General features: G+C 41.9%; 1 protein-coding gene across 1 annotated transcript; it reads left to right on the top strand.

Moving 5' to 3' along the window:
- Window positions 1–8,341: 8,341 nt before the first annotated feature.
- On the top strand, window positions 8,342–19,907 carry GHITM (growth hormone inducible transmembrane protein). Its single transcript, XM_055720627.1, has 9 exons — window positions 8,342–8,475; window positions 9,881–10,040; window positions 11,686–11,785; window positions 13,068–13,179; window positions 14,464–14,605; window positions 15,691–15,799; window positions 16,882–17,070; window positions 17,656–17,827; window positions 18,671–19,907. Exons 2-9 carry the CDS (start codon window positions 9,912–9,914, stop codon window positions 18,756–18,758), a joined length of 1,041 nt encoding a protein of 346 aa, XP_055576602.1. The 5' UTR covers window positions 8,342–8,475; window positions 9,881–9,911; the 3' UTR covers window positions 18,759–19,907.
- Window positions 19,908–22,796: the final 2,889 nt, after the last annotated feature.

Below are 22,796 nucleotides of genomic sequence, written 5' to 3'. Positions count from 1 at the left end.
TGTTTCCACAGCACTTCATTTAGAACAAGGCCTTTGACTGTAGACTCATTTTGCCAGGGTCTTTGATTCCTTGTCTGCACCCTATGGTTGTTATCAGTTTACAAATAAAGAAAAATTAAAATTGGTTTACGAACTGTTATTATTGTAACCGAGTTCAACTATTAGCTATGTCTAAATGTTTTCATATATTCCACACCCCTGTTGCCCTTTGAGATTTTTAACTGTTGTTTTCTTGTACATTAATAAATTCCTTGTGTAATTGTTCCCAAGAGAATGAGCTGAAAGAATTATGAATTAATTTGCATCTTTTAATGTACTAATAAACTTCCCAAGAAGAAAATTTCACTCCATCCAGGTGGAAACCAATCACTTTAAATCAAAGCTTACTGAATTTCAAAGAGGTTTTTGTTTTGGGGTTTGGGTTTTTTTCAAGAAGTTGCAGAAGAACAGTGCCTGCATGTTAAAAGTAATTAGAAAGCACAAACAGCAGTTTTAGGAAAAGCCACGGCTCATTTTTTGCTGCAGTATAGAGTTCACAGGCATTTAGGGAAATGAGTATTTTTTGTATTTAAACAAAATGAATAACGATTTCTTGGGAGGAGAGGTCTCATGCTGTAAATTTAGATTTCACCCTTTCATTGAAAAACATTGTTAAATTGTTTTAGCTTTTTTTATCATCTGATGTAAATAAATAATTCATGCTATAGACTCTAAAACATGGATCAAGAAAAAGAAATGTCCTTTTATGTGCAATTTATTCAAATAGAATCTTCAGTGAACAAAATGTTGTATCTTCTGTATTCATTTATAACTGTACAATGTCAGGTCCTTGCTCATCAAAGCACTCATCTTCATTTATCTCTGAGTACTTCAGTAACCAATGCACTATGCCTGAGTCACTAAAGCAACAGTTCTAAGCATGTGCTCTAAGTTAAATACATTACAGTGCTGTTCCAAGTCGTATCACAGTTACTCGCAAGCTTAAGTGATTTACTGAACTGCAAGTTTATATACCTTCATGTATTTTAACCTTCGTTAAATTCAGGAATAGAAATGAATGCTCTACCTTTCATTTTCCAAATTATATGTAAAATACATAATTAATGGGAAATGTAAGACTTTGATATCAAACTTCTGAATTTTGAAGTTTATTTTAGTAGCTGATAAAGGTTAGCATTAACATTTGGCAAAGGAAAAAGATTTGTTCAAATGGCTACAGACTCTCTAGGCCAGAATGAATCCCACAATTTCTACAAAATAGGGCCTCAATATGAACGATCAAAAAAATGGATCCAGGAGATCCGGCCATTTAGATTCCACCACCCCACCCCACCTCCCATAGGGCTTTGAAGGCCAAAAGCTTCTTTATCACCACAGCTTGATACGATGCTCCTTTCTTTAGCCTGCCCAAGAAGGAAAACATTGTATTGACTGGAAAAAAACAAACAAACAAACAACAAAAACAAGAGAACTTGCTCCTCCCATAAACATGCATGTTTCCATAAATTCTACCTGAAAGACTTCTTCCTTAGTAAGTCTTAAGTTTGCCAAGTACTTACAGAGCAAACTTGATGTGTACTCATAGCATGGTTTTTTCATGAAAAGTACCGAAAACAGGCAGAACACATCTAGCAGTTTGAAAATACACTTTAAAACACAGCTACTATTTTTGTTCTTCAAGATGTATACTTTTGTTTTCAGGATGTTTCAGCGGTGGTAAACAAATATATTGTTTGTTTTCTATTCTTAAATTATTTTTTTACACAAATGTATCTATAAATTCATTTTTAAATGTCTACAGTAACTACAGAAGGCTATTTTTGTTGTGCTCAAAACACCATTTTTTACACACACAAAAATCCAGCCATCTCTTAAACAACCCAGAAAACATTATACCAGGAATGCCTCCCACAATCTATTAATTTTATTTCAGCAAGATGGGTAAAACGTGAAATTCCTTACAGCCGATGCTTGTTATGACAGTACGTAGGGAATTCCCTCACAAACACACACAAAGTTTTTCTCCAATTCCAGATGAATATTACTATATTGAAATTACTTTTGCTTAATGTAAATGTACATGCAAGTCCCCAAAATACAAAAGGGGCAGTCCAAATTTCAGTACATCGCTTTTTAAAACTAATGAGGTGCAAACTTTGCAACAGAAATGAGTAAAGACACTACCGTCAGTGTCAGCACTGTTCAGTACCACTGCAATGAAGCAACCACCTCTTTGAAATGTTTTAAGATCTGGCTGAATAAACCGAGACCCCAAAAATTCTCACAACTGTAGAAAATACTAATTCTGCTCTGCTTCTGGCACATCCCAGCCTGTTCTTGTTGCTCAGAATCCTGCATGGAAGGAGCTATATCCAAATACTTTATTCTTCCGTGGTAAAGTAATATTCTGTTTAATGGCCTTTTTTTCTTGCCAGGCTTTGAGAAAGACATCAGTACTGTCTCCCCAAATTCCCTCCGCACTGCGCTGTTTTATGGTATCTAATCTAAAATAAGAACATGATGCTTAATGAATATGCGTTTGTCACATGAATAGCAGGAACAGACTAAGTCTAAAAGTCCCCTGTAATCTGCTGGGAGAGATATCTGGAGTGCTAGAGTCAGCACAGCCAGAAAACCTTCAAAATATTTTTCTTCAGCTATAATTTGAAAAACTTCAATGGCAAAGTTTACCCCAAGGAGAAACTGTGCTAACTACAGATTTATTTATTTTCTGTCGATGAACGCAGCCATGTGAACAACTGACACAGATGACTTTTTCTGCAGAAGGATGCCAGAGCTGCAGAGTTAAAAGCTTAAGCTTCAAAATTGACACTGACCCTATTTATTAACACAACAGCGGGCTTGTTGTGGCTCAGGATTGCGCCGGGGCTAAACATAAAGAATTTTTTACTGTCCCGCTTCAGGTGGCTGGCAAGGCAGAGCACACGGCTGAAAATATGTCACATGGTATCTCCTGGAAGATGCCTGCGCTGCTCGCGATCCTCACTTTCATGGCAAGACAACAAAATCCCTTCAGAAGCCATTTATCTCTAAGAAGAGAGTGACTTTATTGTTGTAAAATAGGTGATGTTTCTCATGTAAGACTTGAGGAGGGGGAGCTTGGACTGCTCTCTCTGGAGTCAGGCAGTCAGATCAGCTGTCCCCCTTGGGCACGGCAGCCAGACTGCCATCCCTTATGCCCTGGCAGCTGCCACTTACGGGAAATTTCATTCCTGGGAACTAGCAAGGCTGGGAAGCAGGCAAAGGGCTGCTCCCTCACCTGGCTCCTGCCCGGCACAGAGGCAGGGCTTGCAGCCTGCCCTGCTGCCTGCCGTGCCAATTTCACACATCCTTTTGGGATACTCAAGTCCCTTCACAATGGTTTTCTGATCTTGCAATATTTCTAGTTAGACATTAATCCTTTAATATCAAACTGTACTTAATCCCACCTAGGGAACTATACGATTTCCAGCAAATGCAAAACATGTTGTAGGTGAAAACATGGCCTATTAAAATTATAGGAAATTCTTATGTCAGTACAAGTTTTCCTGTTTATACTTTTGATTTTTGAGGAATTGTTCACCTGTTTTCGAAAAACAGTACCTTTGCGGGTTTTCTTTTTTGGTATTTTTGTTTCTCAGAGGTTTTTTACATACCACCTGGAGAAAATGTTTACTCTTTGCCAAACACCTCTTACTGGTGCATATCAGTCCTGAAAAACAGAAGTGCTTCAGATCCTTCAGGAATCAGCATTATGTTAATGCTTCATGGACTCATAGAATAGCTGAGGTCAGCAGGGACCTCTGGAGGTCACCTCAGCCAAGCCCTCTGTGCAAGCAGGCTGCTGGACTGTGTCCCGTCAGCTTTCGACAATCTCTGCAATGCTCTCAGCAACCTGTTCCACTGTTCAGTCACCCTTATAGTAACAACAACAACAACAAAATATTAAAAAGCCTTATGGTTAAGCTAAATGTCTTTTATTTCAGTTTGTGTTCATTGCCTCTTGTCCTGTCACTGGAAATCACCGAGAAGAGTCTAGCTCCTTCTCACTCCCTGCCAGCAGGTATTTATACACATTGATAAAATGCCCTAAGCCCCCCTCTCCTTCAGATTGAACGGTCCCACCTCTTTCAGCCTGTCCTCACGTGAAAGATGCTCCAGTCACTTAATCATCTCTGTGGTCCTTTGCTGGACTGTCTCCAGTATGCCCAGTATGCCTGGGTTGGGGGAACCCCCAGTATCAATACAGGCTGGGTGGAGAATGGACTGACAGCAGCCCTGAGGAGAAGGACCTGGGGGTGTTGGTTGACAAAAAGCTCAACATGACCCAGCAATGTGCACTGGCAGCCCAGAAAGCCAACCATACCCTGGGCTGCACCAAAAGCAGCGTGGCCAGCAGGTCAGGAGAGGTGACTCTGCCCCTCTGCTCTGCTCTGGTGAGACCCCACCTGGAGTGCTGCATCCAGCTCTGGGGCCCCCAACATAAGAAGGACATGGACCTGTCGGAGTGGGTCCAAAGGAGACTCATGAAGATGATCGGGGGCTGGAGCACCTCCCCTATGGAGACAGGCTGAGGGAGCTGGGGTGGTTCAGCCTGGAGAAGAGAAGGCTCCAGGGAGACCTTAGGGCAGCCTGCCAGTACCTAAAGGGGCCTGCAGGAAAGCTGGGGAGGGACTTTTTGCAAGGGCAGGAAGTGATAGGACAAGGGGGAACGGCTTTAAACTGCAAGAGGGTAAGTTTAGATTAGATATTAGGAAGAAATTCTTCCCAGTGAGGGCGGTGAGGCGCTGGCCCAGGCTGCCCAGAGCAGCTGGGGGTGCCCCATCCCTGGCAGTGCTCAAGGCCAGGCTGGACGGGGCTTTGGGCAACCTGGGCTGGTGGAAGGTGTCCCTGCCCGTGGCAGGGGGCTTGGAGCCAGGTGATCTTTAAGTTCCCTTCCAACCCAAACCGTTCTGTGATTCTACAATCTTCCTTGCCCTGGGGAGCCCCACACTGGACTCAACACTCCAGGTGTGGCCTCACCAGTGCCGAGCAGAGGGAGAGGATCGCCTCCCTTGAGTTACAGCAACACTGCTTAACATAGCCTGGGATGCTGCTGGCCGTCTTTGCCACAAGGGCATGTTGGAGGTTCACGTTCAGCTTGTGTCCACCAGGACCTCCAGGGCCTTTTCTGCCATCCTGCTCTCCAGCTGGGCAGCCCCAGCCTGTGCTGGTGGACAGGGTTGCTCCTTCCCAGGTGCAGGGCTTTGCACTTCCTTTTGCTGAACTGCGTGACGCTATTTGCCCAATTCTCTAGGCAATCGACGTCCCTCTGGATGGCAGCACAACCGTCTGGTGCATCACCCACCCCTCCCAGTTTTGTATCACCTGCAAATCTGAGGGTGCACTCTGTCCCGTCATCCAGGTCATTAACGAAGATGCTAAACAGCACTGGACCCAGACCCGAGTGTTGGCTGCACAGTGCGTTTGAACACAATCCCATGAAGAAACAGTGCACTGGAGTTAAAAAGCACATTTTTATGTGTGCATTTGGCTGCCATCTCACCGACAAGCCTCACTGTCATGCTGTTCTCCATGCTTTTGTCAGCATGAGCCCGAACTACTGCAAAAGCACAGCCAGCTGCTTTGAAGCTCTGCAGTAATACCAGGTGGCACAGCGACTGAAGCTGCTGCCTTCCTGTCTGAGAGAAGCAGTACTGCTACAGTGGCACCAGCAGATAGGATCCAACCTGCTGGTTTTAACTGAAAAATTCTTAGATGGTTTGGGACTTATTTATGTTGAGGTTTTACCACTCATGCACTACTTTCACGAGCTACAGCATTTACATGTATTGACCATCAAGTAGAAAAGGAGCATCTGCTAGCAGACAAGTTTCTGTAAAAAAGCTTCAACAGCTGAATTTGCTGCAGTGTGGGCCCTGCGTGGATTTGGGTTGCTACTGGCAAAACTATCTGTTTTAAGAAACAATTTGGGACAGAGCTGGGTTGAGGATCTTATTTGAAAGTCCCGGGAGACTTTTTTACATGATTATATGTCATAGTAAGAGATAAGTTTGATTTCTTGCATAAATGATGACTATTAACAACTGAATTATAAATGTAAATATTAATTATTATAATGACTCCATTAGTACCTAACAATTACAGAGCGTTGCAAACTCTGAAATAAACATGAGAAGTCTCTAAACAATGTTATTTGTGGCCTGAAACTGCCATTTTTTTCTTCCATTGTAGGAGACCTTGGAGCAATGGATTTCAAAGCTCTGGATTTTCATTTACTCCAAAGGAAAGCAAACAAGCATCAGAGTAAGTAAGAACCAGACCCTGAATCCCATCAAATTTGGTCCCCTCTGGTGGAATTTTCACCCTTCTGTCATGCGTTCTTCTGCTTCATTCTTCTCAAATTCTTCTTCAAGGTCCTATGTGTTGGTGTACTTTTAGACCTCTCCCACATCTGATCTCTCTTACCTGACTTTCATTTTGTGAACTAGCAGTACACTGTATTTCCTTTCTTATAGTTTAAACAAGGAGGCTCCAAGATACAGAAAGGCTAACCTCACAGTCCTCAAAAGTGTATCCGTAACTCTCATTCTATTTCTGTACTTATTTCTATATTCAACACCCTTTTCTTTTTTTTTTTTTTTTTTTTTTGTTATATTTGTCTTTGATACTGCTCAAGGCTCTCTCAGTCTGTTTTACTTGGCTGTGAAGAACTATGCCCATATGTAGCGTTAAGGCTGAAAGAAACTAGAGCTGTGGCTAGAGGGGGGGCTGGAAAGGGGCTCCCAAAGCAAACACAGGGCTACTGCGTTCCCTGAAGAACACTGTTTCCCAGTAGTGCCTGGCTTATAGCACGAACAAGGGTTGGGATTAGCGCTAGCCTCGAGAGAACAAGAAAGTGTGATACGCAGCTGGGATGGGGCTGGAAAAGGGCTGGCAAAGGAGAAATAGGGCTGCCAAAAGAATTCTTTTCCCAGTAATATTAAGGCTCTGGACTGAGCTATGTCACAAGCCTTTGGCTCAGCCTAGGCTTAGGCCTGGTGGAAAGGAAAAGCCAGAGCTCCAGTTGGACTTGAGCTGCCAAATAAAAAGAAAGGCTGCAAAAACAATATTCCCCTGAGGAACTGATAGTCCGGGAAGGTTGCCGGTGTCTTTCCTAGGGCTCAGCTGAGGGTTAGGGTTAAGCCTGGAAAAAAGCTCAGCACTCCAGCTGGAGTGAGGCTGGAAAGAAGCTATCGGTAGAGAATTTGTTTAGCCAAAAGGGGAAAAGCGTAACCCCTGTAAGGGCCGGAGTGCCCTTGCAAGGCTCTGCCCAGGATGAGGCTAGGGTTAGGGCTGGAAGCATCCATTTCTGCAATTCACGTATACAATGTAGTGCTTATCTGGCATGCGGGCACCTGCCTTAAAGCAAGTTAATATATCCACACGGAAGAGAGGTATAACTCCAAGGAGAAGTTAACTAAGGGGGAGATTTGCCTCCCAGCTCAGACTAGACCACTCTGCCATGAAGAAAAGCAAATGAAAGGCCTTGAACTTTCTGACAGCTTAAGAAGGGCAAGACTTTACCTAAATTCACATGCAGTGAATAGTAAAGGTGGCAAAAAGGCCACGCAGACACAGGGCCGTACCACCACCCGCCGCCTGGCACACCTTCAGCCGTGGTGGCCTGCTGAGGCGCACTGGCCGCCAGGTCTCTCCCCCTTGCCGTTGCAAACCCTTGCGTCAGCCAGCGGCGCGCCAGACAAAATGGAGGGGGGGGAACGCACAGAGCACAAAATGGATTGTTATAATCCTTGGAAGTAAAGTGAACTTCGGCGGCCTCGCTCGGGTATTTTCACACAGTTCGTGCCACCTGCTGGCAGGCGGGAGCAGCGGCCTGGCAGGCGGGAGGCAGCCCCCCCCCCCCCCCCCCCCCAGCGGCCTGGCCGGCGGGAGGCACGCAGCCCCGCAGGGGCGGGAGGCAGCCCCCCTCAGCGGCAGGGCGGGCCGCGGCCCTGCCTCCCCACCACTGCTGCCCGACAGTTATGGGCAGGGGCCGGCTGCAGATGGGCCCGCGGGGGCGCCCTGCCCTGCCCGGCCCTGCGAGGGGTGCGGGCGGCTGCCCCGTTCGCACGGCAAGGCCGCCGTCCCCCTGCGGAAAGGGGGGGGGCCTCTGCCCCCCCGGTGCGAACGGCAGCTGCGCCGCAGGCAGCGCCCGAGTTACGCTCTGCGACACGCAGAGTTGCGCAAGGCAGAGCACCGCCGCAGGCGCCTTCCAGAACCTTCCCTGCTCTTATCCAACATGGCTGCCGGGGAGCGACGCGTCACTTCACCCGGCCTCCCCCGACCAATGGCGTTTGCCTGCTCTGGGGTCACGTGGGGCGAGCCAGCCAGTCCCCGGGAGCGCGCGGGGCAGCCTGACGTCACTTCTGCTCCCGAGGCGGCGTTCCGGGTGTGCTGCGCGCGGGGCCGAGCGGGCGAGCGGCGGCCACGCAGGTGCGCGGGGGCCACGCGGGGGCCACGCAGGGGCACGCGGGTGCGCGCGGGGGGCGGCCGCGGGCCGGGTGCGGGCGTCTCGCCGGGACGCAGCGGCGGGGCGCGGGCCCGGGCCGAGAGCGAAGGGGGGCCCGCGGCCCGGCCCAGGCCTGAGGTGGGCCCTGGCCGCCTCCCCGCCCCGCCCGGGCAGCAGCGGGTTTCCTCGTGCTGTGGTGCGGCAGTGGCTTCCTTAGTGCTGCGTTTGCCACTTACTGTACTGGGGACTTGGTGGTGTTTTCTTTGTAGTCCTTTGCTGTTGTTTAGCTTTGTTGTTAATCTAATGTTTGACGTCTTGCTTGAAGTAACGGCTTCAGAAAAATAAAAATCGAAATCGTACAGTTGTCGCTATAAATTCCTGTAAACTGTATCATCTCCGTGGAAGAGCGGGGTAGTGTCTCTGAAAGTACTCCCACTTAGCCAAGCAGGATTTCCTAACTGAGCAGAGCAACTTTTTCTAGCAACAGGATTATTTTCTCAGTTTCGCTTCTTTGTGGTTAATGCTAGGTGTGCAGTGTTGTGGGTGCTCGTTTCTTGTGCGTGTTCAAAATTCCCTTTATTTAGAATGCACTTAAGTTATATTGGACATGTACATGTAAGCAGTGAACAGTTAGAGAAAAAATTACTGGTACTTGGGTTGGTTTATGATAATAAGTTGTGCGTAATCGCACACATAGGTGTATGTGTAATCACAGGGACTTGGGGGTTTTTTTTGTGTAATGTCTGCACTATCTGTGGAAGTAAGTTAGCAGTTTTGATTCTACCTGTACAATACATAGGCTGATGTTTGCTTATGCTGTCAGTTTGCCCGTGAATGCCGTCATTCTCCAATCAAAACTGCACAGGATGACCTGCGGTTGGGTTCTGGGCTATGACCTTGACTGAGTGCTGTGTCCATAAACCTAATTGAACCTTCAAAGGATAGCTTAAAATCTCTCCAAAACATTTCCCACCACATATGTTACGCGCTTTATTCGTGTGGGTTTATACTTGGATGAAGTTTAAGTGAGTTTGGAGCATCTTTTTGAACGCTTATTTGGAGGGCAAGAGTACTGATGCAGTGTTATGTCTGAAAATGAAAGCTAGTTGCCAAAGTGTCTGAAACATAAGTAGATAAAAAGTCTTGATGTAACTTGTGTGTATGAAAAGTGGTATGTCCTGGTTTGGGGTAAGTTTCAGATGGAAATAGAGGCATACAGGTAGAACAGGTAAACTGCATGTTTATGAGAAGGTTCTGGCTCTTAACTACGGTACTCCAGTGATAACACCATTACTGTTACTGGCTGTAGTGTGGTTGAGGATAAGTGTACAGTGTTTTCTGAAAACCATGTAACAAAATAATAAGGTATATTTTCTCTTGTGCTTGCAGGAACACAGTGTGTTAAATTATCTAAGCAACCATGCTGGCCGCAAGGCTAGTATGCCTGAGGGCATTGCCATGCCATACTATCCGGCCCAGCATTACTCAGGCTTCCCCAGCTTTAAGGAACTCCAACATAAAAGCATACAAACTGTGGCAGCCTAACCAGGTAAGGTAGTTCTCTTTCTAATGGTTTTGACTGCTGGTATTTTAAAGGGTTGAGTGTTTTGCCAAATGAATCATTTTGCACGGAGTACCTGTTTTGAATGATCATAGACCTTCTACTTGTTTGAGGTACCTGCTCTAATTTACTGAAGGAAGAACATTAATCAAAAAACAGGGTTCTTAATTAATCTTATTAATTGAAGTAGTATCTTCTGTTCCAGTGGCTGACTATCTGTTAAAGTTTTTTTGGGGAAAAAAAAAGCACTTAAAGGAGGTAGTTAGAAGGGGGCAAGCCTTTACTTTGTAAGTTGGAAGGAGCAGAAATTCTTGTCTGACCTTCTAACTCCCTGTTTCTGAGTAAGATTCTTAAATATAATATTAAAGTAAAAACTTGATTTGTGAAGATTTTAGTCCCAATATGTGTTTAGAGCTGTGGCCCAGTTTAGAGCAATTTCTGAACTATGGCAGAACTGTCATGAGTCCAACCAGCAATTTTAAAAACTGGACTGTCATTATGCTGAGACACTGTTTATTCTTTGTTGAGAGAAGATGTTTCGTATACTCTTTTCTGCCCAGGTAACTCGCAACCGTTAGGAGGCATTTGCTCTTTTGTCATCATCTTGGTGAACTTTCCAATGGCAAATTCTTATCTTTCCTCTTAAGGATAGAAAACTGCTTTAAGCATTCTGAGTTTGTAGGTGTTTTGGGGTTTGTTTGGGTTTTGTGTGTGTTCTTGTTGGGTGGTGGTGGGGTTTTTTGTGTTGTGGTTTTATTTCTGTCGCGAGTGCTATGTAATTAAAACATTGGGCTAGGTTTTGATAGTTGCAAAACACAACAAAACTGAAGTGCTGTAGTAAACTTCCTGAATTTCATTGCTCTAATGGCTAGTGATAGCAATGCTTGCGGATTTTAGGCTTCCATGTTAAAACAAACTCATTGCTGTGAGTGAGCTGTTGGTTGCTCAGGGGCCTGTATAATAATTTAGAAATTCCTTTTCAGGAATGGCCAGGAAATTTCGAAAGTTGTATCTGAACTTAAATATTCTATGTTGTTCTTGCAGTTCAGTAAGAGTTGGAGCAGCATGCTACATTTATTTGGAGCTTGTCAACCTTAAAAATCTTTTAAGTTTACAGGCCTTCATTCAAGGTTTGTTACGTAAATCAAGGCTACAGTTGAACAAAAAGACTGCATGCTGCTTTTCCAGATTTAGCATCTGTAAAGTATAAGTATCGTACGAGAATATTTTTTACGTGTTTACCTAGAGTTTTTACATAGAAAGCAAAACATATTCTTTTTTTTTTTTTTTACAAAATAAAAAAGAGCATGTGTTTACATTTAAATAAACAAGTCTCATGGACTTGTTTAGTACAGTGGACCTAGGGTAGAAGAAATGCAGACTGAAAGCTTCAGCTTCTGAAATTCACTGCATTAGTTCTGTACTTCTAGAATGTATGAATGCTATTCACAAAGGTTCCTAAACTTTAATGTGCAGTTGTTTCCTTTGATCACAGTTGCTTCATGTCTCTGGGGGGTAAGCACAGGTAAGTAAGAGACTACGTAGCAATTGTAAGTGTAGCAGGTAAATTGGTAGGAAATGTCTTCTGTTTTATTTCACTGAATCTTTCTTACGTTATTTTTGAATCTAACAGTGTTATGCCACCAGAGTAAGAACGGGTATAAGGCGTGGAAAAATTGGCCAGGAAATTAAAGAAGCAGCATTTGAGCCATCTGCAGAAACTGCACTTAAAGGTAGTGTATCTCTGCTTTAAATACTGAGGAACTTTGAAGCTTAACTTAAAACTTCATCAAAGGAATTGGCTTCCTTCAAACCATTGAAGAGGCTGAGAATATTGTTTCATGTAAGTTTGCTTAGTCACCTCAGTCAAATGGCTGGAGGCAGTTTCTTTGCTTGTCTGTCTTTCCTTGTAAACTTTATAGCTCCAAATGTGTAATAGTATAGAGAAATTTCTTGTTTCTACTTCAAGCTGCAGTTGAGAGCGATTAAGACAAATTGTCTCTTAATGGATATTGGATTGCAGATATTAAAAAAATACGGTAATGCTTGCATTGCTACATTGACTTTGTATACTGTTTAAAGGAAGGCTTTTTCCACAGCATGCACAGTTCACCAAAAAAAAAACAAAAATCCGGTGCTACAGTTATGTGAGGCATTGGCTTACTATGCTTGCTAGTACATCTAGTGTGAATCGTAATTTCAGTCAACAAAAAAGGGATTTTTTTAGCTAGCAGTGTTCAGTAGAACAGACTGGTGAATGTCCTATAATAGCATTGAATTGGCAAATGGGATATATGTAGATTAGCTAGATAGTCTCTTGCCTATGGTTTAGGAAAAAGCATAGTCTTGGAGAGTCATACATCTGTAGGTATTTGGTTTCAGCTGCTCTTCAGTTAAAATAATATTTTATGATTGGTATTTGTAGCAGTAATCTCCTATGTGGCCTGCAGGCAGTATGTCTGAAAATCAGACCATGGAAACTGATGGTAAATCATGTGTTGTTGCCCATGAGCTTTGGAAATCTCCTTTTAAACTGATTTGGATCTAGTTGCTACTAAAGAGCTCTTGAAAAGGAACAAGCATTAAGGGCAGATAAATGAGAGGAAAGGACACAATGTCTAGTTTTTCTCCTGTTTTATAGTGAGTTGGATAGTGAAATGGTATATTAAATCAGCTGACAGGTGAACTCTTCTGTTGGTGAACCTGTTAATTGGTTTTGTGTTGGAATTCATGTCACTGTAATGAAGGTCTGTAAACCTGGCACGTTCCTAGTTGGTTTCTTATTTCTTACTCCATTTTATGAAGCTATATTGCATTTGTAGTGGGAATGTAGCGTTTTTTCACGCGTAGTTCATTGAGAACTGGTAATGCAATGACATCAAGTTAAGGGGAGCTTTAAGAAAGAAGCCTAACATGGATCAGCCATTTCAGATAACAGCTACTCATGTTGAGTATGTTATTAACAATCCAAAAAAAAAGCATACATGAGTGTGGATTTTTTTTTTCTTTATACAGCTGATCGCCTAGGGAAATTTGTTGTTGCTGGAGGAGCTGCTGTTGGCCTGGGGGCCCTCTGTTACTATGGAATGGGCATGTCCAGTGAGATTGGAGCTATTGAAAGAGCTGTGTAAGTAAGAAGGCTTACTGTTTTAAGTAAAGAGTATGTTAAGTGAACCTCCCTCCTCTTTGTATCTGTTCCTTTTTTTAGCTAGTATGACCCAGTGTACACACAGCTTACATCTTGTTTTGTTTTTTTTTTAAACTGAATGGAAAGCCCTCGACTCTTTGTAGGATTTTAAAGCATGTAACTGAAAGAGAAGCTTAATTACCCAAACTTAAATGGTCATTGACTTAAGTGAGTTTCTTTGCTTTGCTAAATTTGAAGTGTATCTTTGAAGAGTATATAAACGTGTCTTATGAGGTATGCCACAGGTAATCTTCTGTAAAACACATTGTTAAGACCACTTTGGTGTTCCTGTGAGACTGTTCATTGAACTTTAATACAGCACATTGTAAAGAGTCTTCTCTGAACACACTCCTTAGCTTGGCATAAGCCTTGCTCTAATAAATTGTTTTGCTTAAAACTTTGTGTATTGCATTTTGGCCAACAAAAACTTCACTGTGATGGCAAAACCATACAGCTACTGAATCTTAAAGGGTGGTTAGTGATAGGCACAGGCACGAGAGAGATGGGTGCTGAAGGCATTTTGCTTTACTTCATCTGCATTTATATTTGGAAGTGACCATTCACATTCATGTTGAGTGCTTGCTAGTTGTATCTATAAGAAGCTTTTCACTGATAGAGCTATATTTACTTTTTCCACAAGCCTTGAAGTAATGGTGAAATGAAAGAAAATGTGTGCACTGTTTGATGTTAGCAGGGAAAGCTTCCTGTCCGTAGTATGACCAAATCATACTGCAGAAACTCATTCACGGCTAGGTCTGTTGCTATTGTTAGCTTTCAAAATAACATTCATGTCTTGCAATGTCAGATAATCATGTGCACTGTGACTCAGCAGTTTGTGAGCTGCTCAGCTGACTGTTTAGTGCCCAGTACACGTTCTGTAGACATTTTTCCTTATGCCGATTTGTTATATAGACACCATTCTCAGATTTTTCCATAGTTAAAAAGTGTTTTTTATTCTGTTTCCCATGTATACTTTCTCCTTAGAATTGAACTGTAGTTAATAGTAGCTGCAACTTGCAGTGTTTCTAGAGAGTTATGTTAGACCAGCAAGATTTGAAAGTTCAGCCCCCTCCTGTAAGGCAGAGGTTGCTAGACCACACTACTGTTATGAAACCTCCCTTATATCTGTATCTATGAATATATTTAACAGTTTTATCGTACTTTTAGTTGGTCTTCTTCCAATACTGGTACTTGTACAGATATATGTGATTGCTTATTTTTCAGTATTTGGCCACAGTATGTGAAAGACAGAATTCGCTCTACTTACATGTACTTCGCGGGAAGCATTGGCTTGACGGCACTCTCTGCTGTAGCAGTGAGCAGATCTCCAGCACTCATGAGCCTTATGACAAGAGGCTCCTGGCTGGTAAGCATGTTACAGAAATAAAAACACTTCCTGTGGAATGACCCCAAATGCGATGGTTGATACAAGAAAAGTGAAGTGTAAACTACTTGATGAAAAGTAAAGGCAAAACTTCATTTACGCTAGTTTCCTTACCCGTAAAGGCTATTAAAGTATCCTAATCATATTTCGTGACTTAAGATTTGGTAATTCTAATTACATGCTGACATGTACCTTCTGCTGCTTTGACAGTTTGTCAAAGACATGAGGAAAAAAAAAAATATACTATGCTATCCTTACCCACTATATGCAAGTAAGAAGCTGTTATAAATAGCCATCTGAGGCTAAAGACGCTATTTCTGTCACTTTCTAAAAATGGCAGTGGTCCCTATGCATTCTTACTCCTCCCTGTGCTCTTCTGTATAGCTCTTTGAGAGATGTCTCCCGTTTGCCAAGGCTGAAATGATACTGGTAGGCAAACCATCCAGGCAAACTGCTAACAAAATATGTCTGCCTCGTACATATTCAGTGTGTTAAGTGGAGTAGAACGATAATACTTAAATGCCAACACTTACATAATTTTATAGAGATTAAATTAATAATGCATCCTTGGTGATAAATGGAAGTTGTACATTTCTGACCAGTTTGCTAGCTACTGGATGGTTCTGGTCGGAATTAACAGTAAGATAAGGCAATGAGGTTTAAAAATCACTGGTAAAAGAAGCATGTGAAATGAGTATTGGCTTTTGGTGGAGAAACGTACAAAAAAAAAAAGTAAAGCTAATGTTTCAGGCAGCTTAATGAGGATTAGGGTAAGGGGCAGAATTATATGTTTTTTTTCTTTTACCTTACACAATTAAGAAGTTGTTGCCGTCTTACCACTCAACTTGGATTCCTAGAAGGCTGAATAAAAACAAAATGAGAGTTACTGCAACTTAGAATATGCAAAGATCTGACTGTAATCTTAGAGAAGTAAAATTGGCAAATGCTTCAATTACCAATTAGGTTGCTCTTCTCAGAATTACGCTATTAATTTTTAGACCAGGAGATTAGAACAGACACCATATATCCTAGTGTTAACTTGAGCTTTGTGATGTTGGTTTTTACAGGCAATAGGTGCAACTTTTGCAGCTATGATCGGTGCTGGAATGTTGGTCAGGTCTATATCCTATGAAAATAGTCCAGCCGCTAAACATTTGGCTTGGATGATGCATTCAGGTATGTGATTAGTGTTCATTGTAGAGATGTCTGTGCTTCAGTGGGAACAGATTCTTTAACAAAACTTTGACTTTAGGGTAATTTTTTATATAGTGCTATAGGAGAGTTAATACTTTTCAGAAACCAGAGAGCTCCTCAGTGTCAGCAAGACTTCTTAAGTGTCCTTAACACAACTCTTAATATTTTTCATAATCTTATAAAAGTCATGCTCAAGTTAAACTTGAGATAAGTATATACCACATTGGATAAAACTAATTGGGTTTAGCCGCTTTGGTTTTATGACTGCTTTCTGGCACTGTAGCTTCTGTAAGCACTCTTGTTCTGCACTTAATGTTCTTCAGCAGTACAGGATAGGAAAGTATTTGAAAACTTGATGAGAAAAATGAGATTTTAGTATCAAACTGCAGCTGCTTACGTGCATCTTCCTATCAGGTGTGTAAGCTGTGAGTACATAGCAGTTTCTCACTAATGATACCTAGTTCAAATAACAATGGCTATAATTTTTCATAACTGTTCTGCCAGAAATAATTTCTGGTTCATGAAAGACACATGGATGTTAGGCACTGGAATCATGCGTGCTAACGTTTCTATCAAGAAGAAATTGTGTTTATTTCAGAGATTGTTACTAAGTTAAATAACCTAATGTGATATTAATGGACTAGATAAAGGTTTCATCCAAGACTAGCAAAAAGTCCGACTTGCTTGCCTAATTATTGTAGAAGGAAACTGTCCTGCTTTTCAGTGTTGAGTGCTCGTGTGTAGCTGATGAGTCCACGCTTAAGTATCTCTTACCAGCTCTGTTTTGAACAGATCGATATGTTGACTTTTGTTAGTCTTTCTTCCAAAGACCAGTTCCCTGAAGTACTCCCAGAGCTAGATAAAAGTAGGTCATGGAATTTAAGGTTGCTAATTCATTGTGCTCACTTCAAGATAGGTGCACAGTCAAGTGCATTGGTGTTTTGTCCTGTAAGTGGGTGAGTTTGAGCCATGTTATCTGACTGGGAAAAAATTGAAAATGTTTTGTCTGGTGGTGTTTTTACCAGAACTGTTCCAAATCTTAATTCTTGTTTTCCTTTGGTTAGGTGTCATGGGTGCAGTGGTGGCTCCTCTAGCCTTTTTGGGTGGTCCTTTGCTGATCAGAGCTGCCTGGTACACCGCTGGAATCGTTGGAGGGCTCTCAACTGTGGCCATGTGTGCGCCGAGTGAAAAATTTCTGAACATGGGAGGACCACTTGGAATAGGCTTAGGCTTTGTACTTGCTTCTTCAATTGGTAAAATACTGGTTTAATAATGTCAGATAACATAGGTTGAAAACTTGAGGTGCTAAGATGCAGCTTATATTTAACTGCAGGCTGGCCTGTCCAGTTAAGGTTTGCCTTAAATAGCCCTTGCAACCCTAACACAGCAGAAAATACTGTGTTACATTTTATCTTGGAACCAAACGTGAAGTTACAGTTCTGGCAAGTGTTAATCTGAAAAATGGCCAAGAGTGGTGGCTTCTATTTTCAGTTACTGCCAGTGACTAGGGAAGACAGCTAACATGATCTTAGTTCGTGATCCACTTGTACTTCTCCCTTATGTGTTTCTAGGCATTATTGTAGCCCTAGGGACAGAAGTACTTTCACATGAAGAAAAGTACACGTGATTCCCTAGGGTGTTCAAAATCACTGGATCAAATTGTATATGTGATCTCTTCAGCTTGTGTATTAAAACTTTTGGTATAAAAAATGCACCACAAATTGAGAACTGAATACTTCTTGAGAAAGCATGTGCTGCAGTAACTGAAGTTTGACCCAGTTTGAAGTAGCAGATACACATAGCAGCTTTCTTTAACGCTATTATATATTCCTCTCCAGGATCCATGTTCTTGCCTCCTACTTCTGCTTTTGGTGCTGGCTTGTATTCAGTAGCTGTTTATGGTGGATTGGTGCTCTTTGGCATGTTCCTGCTCTATGATACGCAGCATGTTATCAAGCGTGCAGAAACTATTCCATATTACGGAGTAACAAAATATGATCCAATCAATGCGTAAGTATTCTGTGTTAACACAGCTGGTCTCAGTGTCTGTGTAAGAATTTTCTTCAAGCTGTATTACAGCCAGACCTTTTGTTTACTTTTCAAAAGTATATTGCTGCTAAATGTGAAAAATCACAGGACTTAAAAATGCAATGTGAAAATAGCTCTTTGAGTTAAAACTGAAAGCATCTGCCTGAGAGAAAGAAGATTGAATGTGTGGTGTCACTTGCCTCCAGCAGTACTTTGTAAAAGTATTTTTGTTTTCTAAAGCATTGCTGGGAGAATTTGTAGCTGCTTTCTGAAAATATCTGTCAGTATCAGCCGAGACAAAAAATGTTAACTCTTTCCTGGTCACTTAATATTTACTAGTTTTTGCCAGTAAGTAAAGAAGCTTCAGCAGTGTGATAGATAGGGAAAGAAGGATTAATTGACTTAGTAAGGAGCAAGTCTGACTAACGAGGAGCTTGCATGTAGATGTTGTCTGTCAGGTATCAGGTGAATTGTTGTCCTCCTTGATTCTGCTTTCTTGTAATTAGAATAATACTGACTTGTTCAAAATTCTTGGAGATACGCAGATTAAAAATAGAGCACAAAAGCAGAGGACTCCTGTGTGAGAACAGTATACTGTCTGTCAAGACTTCTGTAAATAGTTGCTGCTGACAAAGATGGTAAAGCAAAAATACAGGGGGTACGGTAAAGCAAAAATACAGGGGGGTTTATACATATCACGGCTGAGGAGTCAGTTGGGTTTTGTTACAGATGCTTCATGAAGGCTTTTAAAAATTAAGTATAATGGTGTGAAACACTAATACTGTTTCTTTTCAACAGTGTTAACTTTGATTTCCTGTTTCCTAGGTGCATGGGTATTTACACAGATACGCTGAATATCTTCATTCGGGTGGCCACCATGCTGGCTGGTGGTGGAAGCAGCAGGAGAAAGTAAAGGGAGACTCCTCTTCACAGCTGTCTTGACAGCCTACCAACTGCACATGCGAAATAAAAAATCATGGTTACAAGCAGTTTTGCTCCAAGTCAGAAGTTTAAAAGCATTTCAGCATATTGTCTCAGTGCAATGTGATTCAGACTTAATAGTTTTTCTTCAGACACTTTCCAACTCTTATGTTTAAAGTAGTGTGAACTGCTTCTGATGTACATTGTTTTGGAAAAGTAAATTATTTTTAATATATGGGTAAAATAATCTATCTCCCTTTTAATGGGTTTGACAGCAGTTCAACTCTTTATTTTCTTTTATTGTTACTGCGTAGTAAAGGAGGTAATTTCTAAACTGGTGTATCCCATATGTGGACAAGGACACATTCATTAAATGCTGTTGACATGCATTAGTTTTCAGTTAAGATTGCATAAATTATACTTTAGTGACACGTTAAGAAGAACTAAACAAGTTGGATATGGCACTATATGTAGTAATGAGTTCTGCCTGGGCAGAAATTTAGAGGTTTAAGCAATTGTCCGAAACGTTGGATTTGACAGGTGAGGTGACCAAAAAGTATAAAGGAGACAAGACAAGGAAAGTATGTGGCATTAGTCCCATATGAACTTTGGTCTCTTTCTGGAGTACGCGTGAGAACTTTAATGTTGACTTGATATAATAGCTGCGTTGTTTTGATACTAGATTTATCAACTTGTTGAATATCAATAGAGGCATGTCTGTCTGCCAGTGACTAAATTTCAGTATTGCAGATGAAGCTCCACCTTTCAGAAGAGCTCCTAGTGCTCATCTCTAACAAGCTTGTACAATTGGCACAGAAAAGGGGAATCGAGGATGGCCTACTGTAAGCCCAAATACCATACATTTACCATGATGTTGTATGCTTTAGTCTGTTTCGAACTATTCTCCAAATTGGTATGTTTAGCTTGGTCTAAAAGAAATGTTTCCCATCAGTGAAACTGATTTAACATTAAGAAATTTATACTTGGCAAACTCAGTTGTTTTGTGTTGGAATAAAAGGTGAGTTCCTGGGCACAAGAAAGTTTTGAGCTCATATTAACAACTCAGACTTTCAATGTATGGTAAATATGCTATGTTTATGTATTGATTTATGAACAATAAAATTCTAGCCTCATAAGCTGACTGCTGTCACTTTCCCCGTCTTTAATAGAAATGTGTTAGTACCCTTGCGCTAATGACTTGAAGAGTACTATAAATATTTTTTTGGCTGCAGTTTCCTTTGTGAGAGAGTGCATATTCCTCTGTAAAAAAAATACCTGCGAAGTTTTACAGTTTCACTGGCTGGCAGCTCTTGGGGGCTGTTTCCCAGATGGAAGCTGTTGATCTCCACTTGCTTCAGGTGGTTCAGTTAGTGTAACCTGTTGGCTACTGACTACAGCCAGTGCCAAACGTTTTTATGTCTTGTCACACACTAGTATTTTTAGACTCTTCAATCATAGGGAAGAAAAAGTGGATTGTGAAGAACCTCGTTGCAACTCCTTTTGCTCAAAGATCATAGAGCACAGTCTAGTTCCTGGCACTTTTACAGCTGAATGAGAATCTGTAGTACTTGAGAGGAAGAAATCTCTGGATCGTGTCAACTGTAAGTAGCCTTTTGGGAGGGTTTTGTCTCCTTAAGCAATTTCCTATGCTTTATCGATTTCTACATGCTGGGGCTGAACACAGCAGTGTGCTGGTCCTCAAATTCTGAAATCTGTAGGGAGCTGGCTCCTAACAAAATTCTGATACTTGTGCCTGTACTAAAAGAAAACTCGGTCAAAACGCCTAGATTCTGAGGACAAAGTTTCAGAGACTGACTGAACCAAGGGAGGTATCCTGTACTGGTTGCAACAGTAAGATATAGAACACAACACCCTGCCTAAGGGAGATGTGTTGCATGCAAAGTGAAACCAACAGGAAAGTCTCTTAATAACCTTTTAAGAGGAGGGGGTGGGGGGTGGGGGAGCCAAATAGTGCCTGGGGAAACATGAGCATTTGTGCTTGGTTGTCTGGAAAGATGTGGCCTGACTTCAGTGAATGAGGTTATATCAGTAGGAAAATGCTGTTAGTGCTGTCTAGTGTGGGTCTCCAAAAAGGGAAAGGCAAGATTAAGAGTTGTTCCTCTACATTTGAAGTCCTAATTGAAGATTTAAGATCTATCTTAATTAAGAGAGCTCTGATTTGGGGAGGGGAGAAAAAAGGTGATGGTTAGATATGCACAAGGATGGGTGCCCATTTTTTCAGGCAGAGCGTGACAGCTGATGCTGCCTTACTGCTCAGGCTACTCTTGGAATGCAAACAGCTTGACAACTTACTAGAAAAAAATAGTTCAAATTTATCAATAGAACATACTAGGGTGATGATACTGTAAGCAAATTATTTTGGTGGTGTTTTTCCTGAATTGAGAGGTCTAATTGTAAAACTGAGAGATACTCTTTTAACTAGGTATCAGGGTCCCTTAAGTAGGTCTTGCTCAGCAGCTTGCTTTTTGGTTTTTTTTTGTTTTTTTTTTGGCGGGGTGTGTGTATGTACATGGGGTTTATGTATATGTGTCTCCTCCTAAACACTGAATACTTCCAGAAGGAAACTGGATGCTTTATATCCTAAGTTTCAGATCTGTAAAAGCTGATAAAACACTGGTTAGAGACTCTTTAACTCTTAATTTCCTGTTCCATACGCTCCTGTAAACTAGGAAAGTAATATGGTTGTTATTGGGATATAAATTCAGAAATCCAAAACTGGCTGAGGGGTAAAGCTTAATTTTTCTTGAATAAGGAGTGTTACTTAATGTACTTTGCTGACTTTATTTGGTCCTCTCCTTAGGAGGCTTTTGTTCCCCACATATTTTCAGTTGGCTATAAAGTCATAAGAGGTTTTGATTCATTGTTAGGTCAGGTTGAAGAAGGTTATACCTAGTTGTATTGCCTTACTGACTTTTAGTGAAGACAGGATTTTGCTGGCTGTTTCTACATAAGTACTTTTAAGGGGAGTGAGAGAAATCGGTCACAAGTGCAAGCAAGATCAGATATTTTCATGAATTCCTCTTTCAAGTAAGTGCTTATTTAAGGAAAACAATTTCCATGTTTCAAATGAGATGTAAGAAGGTTTTTTTTAGTGAGAAAAAGCTTAAGCAGCTGCTTAACTGCCAATAAATGCGGGAGAAATATGTATTTATGTGCAAGCATAGCAGGGTGGGAAAGAAAGGGAATCATAAGTGGTGTTGGCCCAAAACAGGGCAGCATAAAAATCATGGTAAGAGTAGAATCCAAGAACACAGGTCAAGGGGGAAAAATCTCAAAAGTTGCCGCAGGTAATGGACGTCATGTTTAATTCTCTTAAAGTCTTCAAGTCAGTTCTGGTTCTCATGCTGTAGTGCAGTGGTTACTGGGAGCAATGTTTTGGTACAAGCTATGCAGGAGGGTGGGCCAGGTGGGCAGGTTAATGCCTTTGTTAGTCTTGAGATGTTAAAAGTCTGTTTAGTAATAACACAGCGGTGGCATGTCAGTCTCTTTTCATCAGTTAACTGAAGCAAGTCTGTCAAAAACAATTTATTCATTTGCATTATAGATGAATCCATGAATTACAAGGGAGGAAAGGGGGGGTGAGGTGGAAAAGGGTTTCTGGTTTTTCATTTGTTTGTTTTACAGACAGTAAAATTGGGAATCTGCAGTTTCATGGCTGGAGTGGATTCAATCACGTTGGTAGCTCATACCAACGAAGGTGGACAAAGATGTGTGCCGTGTTTCCAGGTCGGTTCCTCGGGTAGTAAAAGCAGCAAAAACCGCTTCAAGAGCAGTGTGGCTAAGCTTTTGCCAGTGCGCCACTTCAGTTGGAGCGTCTGTGTTGGTGGCATCTGACTGGAGCAGTGGGGCAGATGTCAGCATTACTTTCCTTGGCAGTGTGTAAGTACAACAGGGATCAAGAGCTCCATCCCGCCCCCCCCCCCCCAAAAAAAAAAAAAAAACAGCTGACAGTACTATTTCCAGGAGACACAGGGATCAAAAGGTAGAGTTCCCTTCTCCACAAGTTCCA

Source organism: Falco cherrug, chromosome 9 (assembly GCF_023634085.1).
Source record: "Falco cherrug isolate bFalChe1 chromosome 9, bFalChe1.pri, whole genome shotgun sequence".
Classification (NCBI taxonomy): domain Eukaryota; kingdom Metazoa; phylum Chordata; class Aves; order Falconiformes; family Falconidae; genus Falco; species Falco cherrug.
Note: the sequence above shows the minus strand (reverse complement) of the source record. Positions and strands in the feature narration are given on the sequence as shown.